Here is a 10,000-nt window from a genome sequence, read left to right as displayed (position 1 = left end):
TGAGCCATTTCAACCAACATCATCTCATAGCCAACTTGATCACAACTGGATATCACATGAAAGTCACCTAGAACAATGTTAATATCCCACAGAGGACAGCTGTCTGCCACAGATGCAAGTTTGGTATATAAACTTTTTTGCATAAAGTTTACCAACATCAGTCAAAGTGTACATAGCAATAAGAAACATGAAGCCAAATGCATGCTTTAATTTCAGTGACATTATACACTGATCAACTGGAGCAACCTCTAATATTGAAGACTGAATTCTGCTGGAGATAGTTAGGGTTGCCCCTGAAGATGGTGGCCATCATTATTGATCCAACCAATAACAGATATAACGACCTACACTAATTGTGCTACAAACAAGTTTTTCCACCACAACTCTAAGCTGCTTCCCTTGTGGCAATCAATTACCCTGCTGCACATAACAGAGTTTACCCTATTGGATCCAAGCCTTGCAGCTTATACATGGGCCAATACCTAGACATTAGGCTTCTTTGAATGGTGACTCTCCTGGGTGTGGCTTGTAGGCCTGGCCCACATGAATGCTCATGCACAGTATCAAGACTCCTTGTCTCCTCTTTGCATTGCTATTAACTTTTTCTGCAGACATTTTTGTTGTTTTGCCATTTTCAGAAATCTATATTTGTGACTTGTGCAGTATCAATATGGTTATAGACTGTATAAATTGAACAGACTTCATAATATCTCTCCAGGAATTTTATAATAATAATAAAAAGTTACTTATTATTATTATAAAATTCCTGGAGAGATATTATGAAGTCTGTTATTATTCTACCATTTAATTTTTGGTAATGCACCCTATACCTACTCGTTAAGAACAGGTAGGTATGGGTTCCTGCACATGGATATAGCATACTCTTTGGAGTAGGAAAAGTGCATAGACAATCCACTTGACTCATTTATTAGTGGAAATAAAACAAAAACTCTTCCTAAAGACCTACTGAGTCAATCTCCCTCCAAATACTTTGTGCACTCAGGGTGAAACATTCCTGTTAATGGCCACTCTGCATCATCATCCCATAAAAAAACACTTTCATCACCCTAGCCCTTAGCCAAATTTTTTGCGACAATACTTCACGGTCACACAGATCCACCGGGTTAATCCTAAGACAGTTACTTAGGGAGACTGCCCTGGGTGATGCCTACCTTGCTCCTGTCATTTGACCATGAAAAGATAATAGTTTTATATGCCTAATATTTTTTTGGCATGTTATAGAGGATGTAATTGCACTTTATTTCATACATAATTTTTATCCCACTATCCAATCCAAAAAGTCAATTTTTTTATTAGTCGCAGTACTCTATGCAAAGGGCCTGACTTTTAAATTTCTATAATTTGTTTACCATTACAAACTATCTTGGGGCCTTTTTTTCAGTATTACACAAAACTTTATTCAGCTATTTTTTCAAAATAAAAAAAATTGGAACCCAACTTGCCTTTCACATTCTAATGCTTTTTCCAATTTCGAAGTTTGTTATCTCTATCATTTTTAACTAAATCTAATGATGTTATATATATATATATATATATATATATATATATATATATATATATATAAAAAGTTCATCTAATGTACTCTGTGATGAGACTATTGCCAGTCAATCAGTTTTTTAATAGACTAAACCCATTTTTAGTCTGAAAACTTATTACTTTACCCAGAGTTCAATGTCTCTTTTTAAAATAATTTTTTAAAAATGTGTGTTGGGTATGGGGAACCAGCATATTATGTTTAGTCATTTATGCACATTATCTTTGCAATAAAAATCATCAGATGCCAGAGTAGGGTATGTTATCTATGTATTTATGACACCTATGGCCTACTTTACAGCAGGTGTCGTTGTGTATTATCATTTTCAGCACAAAACAATTTCATTATTTTTCCGAAATTAAGAAAATGCATCTCCAAAATGCTCTTCAAATTGAAGTACTCTTTACAATGGTAACAACTAATTTCAAATCAAGACATATTTGAAGATGGTGTATGGTATTAACTGTCAGAGTTAAGCAAAACCTAAGTATTATCATTATTTATATTTTTTTACATTAATACTTTGTATTCAGTGCGCAAATACAAGTTTAAAAGCTATAGCATATTATCAGATAGCCTTAATTGAAAGCATGTTTCATGTGTAAATGTACACAAGGTTTACATTTCTAAAGAAAAACCTCACTAAATATTTCGTCATAAATCACTGATTTTCTTCTTTTCTGTTACTGGTATAAGTGTTCTTTTGGCATTCACAAACTTGCATCTATGCACAATATCATTATTAAATGCTGTATGCTAAAACACTTGTTTGGTAGCTTCCTCATTTGTGTACATATATCATAGGATAGCTAACTGTAAATGACCCTGTCCCCCCCCACAGGGATGATCCCCTCAACCCAGCTGCTGTGGATTTATGTACTGTCCCCTGTTTTTGTAAATTTTGTGATATACAGATGGCTCCACATGTGCTCAGCCACCAAGGAGTCTATTAGTAGGGCCTAGTGACTGTGCCTGATTTCCCCATTCCTTGAATTTGCAGGAATATGTGTTCATTTTTCTGATTCTATTAATATCGACATTGGGTCAATATTAATAGTTGGGTTGATAGTATGATTATTAAAATGTTACAAAAATATTAATCCCTTCGATCTGGATGATGTGACCATCATGTCATGAAAATTTTTGGCTTGAGGGGCGAATGACATGAATATGGCATGGGAAAAATCTGGCTTGGGACGGGGTAACTTGCTGTTGTGAGCATTATGGCTAAAGGTTGGGGTGATGTGAAAGAGTCACCACAAGTGCACAATTCTCTTGGAGGACGATTATTTAGACTCATTTACCCTTTAGGAAGAGGCTTTTGTATTATTTTCATCAATAAATGAGCATGGAATGTACTGTCTTGTGAGCCATGACTGAATGGGTACCAGCTACAGGGAGGATGCTATTTCCTTGCTTAGGAAATTCTTGTATTACAGGAAATTGAATATTATATATATATATATATATATATATATATATATATATATATATATATATATATATTGAGAGAGAGAGAGAGAGAGAGAGAGAGAGAGAGAGAGAGAGAGAGAGAGAGAGAGAGAGAGAGAGAGAGAGAGAGAGAGAGAGAGAGAGAGAGAGAATCAACAAAATGTTACTTCTTGTTATTATTCTTATACAAGTTATAACCATCTGGATAAAGTAAATCTAATAGCAAATAAAGACACTGGAAAATGGAAAAAAAAAAATCACTATCATTGCAAAGGGGACGCATTGTCTCTTGTCAAGGTACCTAAGCACATAAGTAAAGCATCCAGATCCAATGGGTTAACAACATTAAAAACAATAAAATACAAACAAATATTTCCAAAATTCAAGGAAGTGGGTAAACAGGAGAGATAGGTAGGACTAATAACTGCCACCACCAAAATGATGCAGGGTCCAGTATGCACTGCAGACCCTGCCACTGCCTGTGGGGTTTCCTTGGGCTTTGCCCCACAGGGCTCACACTGGGTTGGTGGCACCAGAAAACATGTATGGGTAACTCCTGTCCCCATGGTCCTCCTCCCAGCAGGATCCAGTCTGCCTCACTTCTTGAAAAGGAGGGGTGCTAACCCTCACCCCAGCATAACCAATTGTTTGTGATACTTCCAGTAGGATTATCTTGGGGACATCATAAAAGTCACATTACTTGTGCTCTTACCCTAATGAGGGGTCAAAGCTCACTGGACCCACTGACAACAGGAGGCATAGGCAATTCTACCATAGTGCACCAGTTCTGCATACCAAGGTACACAAGTCTGTCAAAGGAAATGTGACAAGATACTTTTCCTTTTTTTTTTTTTTATCCCTTTCTTATAGCTTGTCTTGCAAGAGTGAGTGTGAGTGAATGTATGTGTGAGGGGGGGGTGGGTATGTTTTTTTTCTTGCCAGTGTCAAAACTAGCAACTTTGTGTAACTTGCCTGGTTGAAGATGGGGTATATCTAGGGGTGCACTTGCTGTGTAATCCATTCTACTTCTGTGACTTGTGTTCTGAAAAGACCTCAATCTGCCTTTCCTCTGCTGATGCCAGCTATACTGACACCCTTCTGTCTACTGGCCTTGTGGACTTTACCACCTCTTGTTGAATGATAGCTCTGATAAAGTTCCAATATACCAAAGGGTAGATATCATCTTGATGGTGAAAACAGCAGAGACTCTGGTGGCACTGCCTCTGATCTAGAATGTTTCCCAACAGGTCACTACTCTTGGTTAGGATGAGCTATTATTAATTTTTAAACGGGCAGGCCTAGCATTGCTTAAGGATGCTTGTGCTAGTCACATGAGCTGATCAAAAAAGTATTCTTTCAATAAAAAAATATACAAGCTCATTATAGTGAATATCAACTTATCATCATCTTTACAAACACTGCCTACTATGTGGCACGGTTCATGAAACATGGGTAATATATAATTTTTCCTTCCCTACTGAAAATTACAATCATAAGTATCCTCACCCATTGCACATGGGAACAGATGCTTAAAGGTGGAACATACTTGAGCAGCCAATTTTTATCTTTTCTTTGTAAAATGGTTTTCTTTTTTTGTCCCAATTCTAGAGTATTCATATCACTATTCATTTGTGGAATATGTATATTCCTTTCAAATCTCCTAAACATATTTGCATAATTCTTACAACATAATGGGTGCATTAAGAGCATTTTTACATAGTGATCCTCCCAATAATAACAACTTGCAAACAAAATAAATGTATACGAGAGTAGTTCAATTTTGATGTTTTTATACTTTGACTTAAAAATTGCCAAGCACTTATAAAGGAGGAGGAGGAGGAGGAGGGGTAAAAAGGATTGTTGCAACTCCTATGAGAACAGCCTCTAGTAGTCCTTCTTGATGATGATGATGATGATGATGATGATGATGATGATGATGATGATGATGATGATGATAAAGTACCACTAAATACTACCACCAGAAATTTTTCTGCAGCACAAACAATTTGATCTATAATTTCTGGGACCAGCACTGCTGGAAGTACTCAAAGCAGTTTTGGAGCCATTTTCTTAGTGGTTACTGTGAATGATCCTTTTGGAGCCATTTTCTAATTGGTTACTGTGAATGATCCTTTTGGAGCCATTTTCTAATTGGTTACTGTGAATGATCCTTTTAAGTATTTGAAATCTATAACTTAGCACAATTTCAGTCCTATCATGGAAAGATGCCTTTGAGTCATATCATCAAAAGTAGGCTTAGAGCCTCTTTTTAGACTCATTACCCAAAAAATTATCTTGTGCCAAAGCCAAGAGCAGGAAAAATCTATGTTTTCAGTGCTTCTGATTTTTCCTTCCTGAGCAGTTGTTCGGTATGGTACTTGGGGCTCCCATCACCACTGGCTTAAAGTATGAACTGTAATTTTCTAGTCTCAATAACAGCTTTAGGAGGGGGGTTTTGATCACAAATGAACAACTATCATGGTACTGAAAAACTTGAAAACAAAAATTGATGAAACTTGTAACTTTGTTAGTAATCCTGTGAACAATGAAATTGAATATTCCTCTTACGGCTTTTTCTTGGCACAAGTGTAATTCCAATTCTACCCACTGTTTTATCTATTCCATGTGATATAAACAAAAATCTGTTCATGTAATGTTATAACTTTCACTTCTTAATATCATCTCTCTATGTCCATCTCAAAAGGCATTTCAAATCCCTTTATCATTTGACCAAGACAAAGGTGACCTGCTCTACAAAAATGTCTCGGTGTCATAGACTAAGATGATTTCTGGCAACCATCCAACCACTGGGAGCAGGAGTCAGCTACATGGATTGGAACATCTCGCTCAACTCGCTCTAGCGTGTTGTCACACGTATAGCTGTATCCAGCAGATCAAGAGGTTTATATGACGGCTATCGACGTGACCTGGCAGTAATGGGTTAAGAGTTAAACAGACAACAAGGACTCTCTCAAACTCACCTATCGTTCCTACGGGCTGGATAACCTTGATTACTTCCTAGGCTGTTTGTCGTGTGCATATTTCTTAACTTTTGGTCGATTTCAAGTTTTTCTTGTCTGAGCTGCTCAACTTCCTGCAAGGGAAGAGGATTCAAACAACATATTAATTTAACTCCTTGGCCACAGGTGACATGTTACAATGCCAGGTGATGCCTCATCACATTAAGTCATTGACTCTATCAAGAAGATGAGGTCTTGCACACCTGCTGGACGATTGCCCAGGTGAGGAGTACCCTATAATTATAATTGCTGTTCATGCCTGAATATACAGAAAATTTCCCTAACACATTAATATGAAATGCAGGTATGCCCAAATGCCCATTGAGGAAATCTGGAAAGTCCATATGTATCTTCTGTTGTCTGCCTGAATATCTTGTAAATAAATATCCAATTCTCTGAATTTCAATCCACTTAATTTTTACATCCCCTAACAACATAACAGTACAGCTCCTGCATCCTAACAATAAAATACTATCAAATCCACTAACTGCAGATTCCATCATTCTGAAACCAGAGATAAAGAATAGGACAACTCACTTTCAAATGCGCTAGGTGGTAACCTAGTAGAACGGAAGCGTTGTGGATGGCCTCAACTGTGCCGACGAAGACAAAGGGGACCTGGCCCTCTGTCCGGGGGGTGGTGGGTTCGGGTTCATTGTCCCCTTCAATCTTTACCCGCACCACGCCGGACTTGTCCACCATTTCTTGTATGACACGTCCATTTTTGCCAATGACCTTCCCTACCAGAACCCGCGGTACTTGCACTGACTCCTCACTGTATTCAAGCATTGCACGGGCTTTTTTAACAGCTTCCTCTGACTGTTTTGGGAGGAATAGGTGAATTACTAAAACATCAGTTGTATAGGAAAGAAAGAAATATTATTCACATCTTACAATTTTTCTTAAAAGGAACTTGTAGTTGAACTATATCACACACACATAAACAAGGTCTATACAAGTAAAGTCTCGTAACTGAGCTAATCAAATTTGTCCATCTTGGACATAGAGTCATGTGGCATAAAGCCTGTTGGTTCTGTGATAATCATGAGGTTAGTTAAGGGAATAGAGACCTGTCAAGATCTCCCTCTCTCCTGTGTGGCTGACTGGAGCACACAAAGCCAGAGCATCCCACAATTTTCCCTACCTGTATGTCTATGTGTGTGTGTGTGTGTGTGTGTGTGTGTGTGTGTGTGTGTGTGTGTGTGTGTGTGTCTGTGTCCCTGTGTGTGTGTGTGTGTGTGTGTGTGTGTGTGTGTGTGTGTGTGTGTGTGTGTGTGTGTGTGTGTGTGTGTGTGTGTGTGTGTGTGTGTGTCCCTGTGTGTGTGTGTGTGTCCCTGTGTGTGTGTGTGTGTCCCTGTGTGTGTGTGTGTGTCCCTGTGTGTGTGTGTGTGTCCCTGTGTGTGTGTGTGTGTCCCTGTGTGTGTGTGTGTGTCCCTGTGTGTGTGTGTGTGTGTCCCTGTGTGTGTGTGTGTGTCCCTGTGTGTGTGTGTGTCCTGTGTGTGTGTGTGTGTGTGTGTGTGTGTGTGTGTGTGTGTGTGTGTGTGTGTGTGTGTGTGTGTGTGTGTGTGTGTGTGTGTGTGGGTGTGTGTGTGTGTGTCCCTATGTGTGTGTGTGTGTGCCCCTATGTGTGTGTGTGTGTCCCTATGTGTGTGTGTGTGTGTCCCTATGTGTGTGTGTGTGTGTGTCCCTATGTGTGTGTGTGTGTGTGTGTGTGTCCCTGTGTGTGTGTGTGTGTGTGTGTGTGTGTGTGTGTGTGTGTGTGTGTGTGTGTGTGTGTGTGTGTGTGTGTGTGTGTGTGTGTGTGTGTGTGTGTGTGTCCCTATGTGTGTGTGTGTGTGTGTGTGTGTGTGTGTGTGTGTGTGTGTGTGTGTGTGTGTGTGTGTGTGTGTGTGTGTGTGTGTGTGTGTGTGTCCATGTGAGTGTGTGTGTGTGTGTGTCCATGTGAGTGTGTGTGTGTGTCCATGTGTGTGTGTGTGTGTCCATGTGTGTGTGTGTGTGTGTCCATGTGTGTGTGTGTGTGTGTCCATGTGTATGTGTGTGTCTGCGCATGTGTGTATATATATGTGTATATATGTGTATATATATGTGTATATATGTGTATATGTATGTGTATATATATATATATATATATATATATATATATATATATATATATATATATATATACATTCATATATATATGAATTACTGTCTAAAAACACAATAGATTTGGCTCGACTTTTTTCCCATTACCCTCTCTCATCCTACCATTCTCTAATCTCCCAATTCCCTGCAATACTTTTCAGAGCCAGCTTTACATGATGTCATAGGGATGAGACCTTATTTATATAGACCTTGTGCACATATAATAATATATAAATATACATAAACATACACATACACACACACACACACACACACATACATGTATATGTATATATATATTCATGCATATATATATATATATAAATATATATATATGTATATATATATATATATATATATATATTATACACACACATAAATATGTATATGTATGTTTATATGTATGTATATATATACTTATATATGTTCACACAAACACACACACATATATATGTATACATATGTATACATATGTATATATATGAATATATGTATATATATACAATATATATACACATTTATACATTTATATATATATATATCCATATACATAAATAGTGTATCCATACATATAAATATACATATATCCATATATATAAATATATATCTCCATATATATATATATATATATAAATATAAATATACATATAAATAAATAAATAAATACAAATATATACATACATATATATATATATATATATATATATATATATATATATATATGTAAATATATACAAGAAAGTATATACATAAAAATACATATATGTATGTGTATACATTATATATATATATATATATATATATATATATATATACACATATATATACATATACACACACATGCACATGCACATGCACACGCACACACACACGCACACGCACACACAAACGCACACGCACACACACACACACACACACACACACACACACACACACACACACACACACACACACACACACACACACACACACACACACACATAGATAATATATATATATATATATATATATATATATATATATATTATATATATATATATATATATATATATATATATATATAATATATATATATATATATATATATATATAATATATATATATATATATATATATATATATATATATATATATAATATATATATATATATATATATATATATATAATATATATATATATATATATATATATATATATATATATATATATATATAAGTAGATTTGAACAAAAGGAGAACTCTTTCCTGATTACTGACCTCTCCATAGATCTTAAAAACACAAGTATTTTCTTCTAGTTCAATATTAGTTACTCCTTCAACTTTCCGGGCTTGTTGAATGTTAGCTCCATGTGCACCAATGGCTAGACCCATAAGGTCATCTCGTACACTAAATTCTTCTATGTATCTGCAAGAGTTTTACACTCATTATTCTGAGACATTGGCAAAGTCTAAAAGATTTTCTTACAAAATATTTATATTTTGTCTTGATTACTTATTTCTTGTAATAGGAACAAACTATTTCTGAACCTGTTAGCACCAGGTACTTGCTCACAACAGTTTTGTTCTGCCAATTTTGTTTATACACAGATGGATGCACAAGCACTTACTCATCAAGTACTTATTTACTGGGTCAACCTTACCTCACCAGTTTAGTTCATTCCTTGAATTTTCAGCAAAAGGTTATATTATTATCATTCTTATTATCATCATCATTAAAATGCTATCAATGACACTACTAACATAAAATTAATTGAATTGGGTAAACAGGTGAGATCAATTATGGAGCCATCTATGTTTAAACAAAATTACTAAAAAAAAAAATTGCAGAAGATAAGACATGTGTAAATGC

At 36.0% G+C, this 10,000-nt stretch overlaps 1 protein-coding gene across 2 annotated transcripts in view; it reads right to left on the bottom strand.

The window, feature by feature from the left end:
- Window positions 1–10,000, bottom strand: part of LOC125025632 (fragile X mental retardation syndrome-related protein 1-like) — a 67,892-nt gene that overhangs the window by 46,481 nt on the left and 11,411 nt on the right. For both annotated transcript variants that reach the window (XM_047613698.1, XM_047613699.1), the window contains exons 6-8: window positions 9,409–9,556; window positions 6,565–6,846; window positions 5,989–6,101 (exon numbers count right to left, since the gene is read on the bottom strand). In XM_047613698.1, the coding sequence (XP_047469654.1) occupies window positions 5,989–6,101; window positions 6,565–6,846; window positions 9,409–9,556 (543 nt within the window). The remainder of the gene's footprint in view (window positions 1–5,988; window positions 6,102–6,564; window positions 6,847–9,408; window positions 9,557–10,000) is intronic.

This window comes from Penaeus chinensis, chromosome 5 (genome assembly GCF_019202785.1).
Source record: "Penaeus chinensis breed Huanghai No. 1 chromosome 5, ASM1920278v2, whole genome shotgun sequence".
In the NCBI taxonomy this organism is placed as follows: domain Eukaryota; kingdom Metazoa; phylum Arthropoda; class Malacostraca; order Decapoda; family Penaeidae; genus Penaeus; species Penaeus chinensis.
The sequence above is the reverse complement of the archived record's forward strand: the minus strand, read 5'-3'. Positions and strand labels throughout refer to the sequence as shown.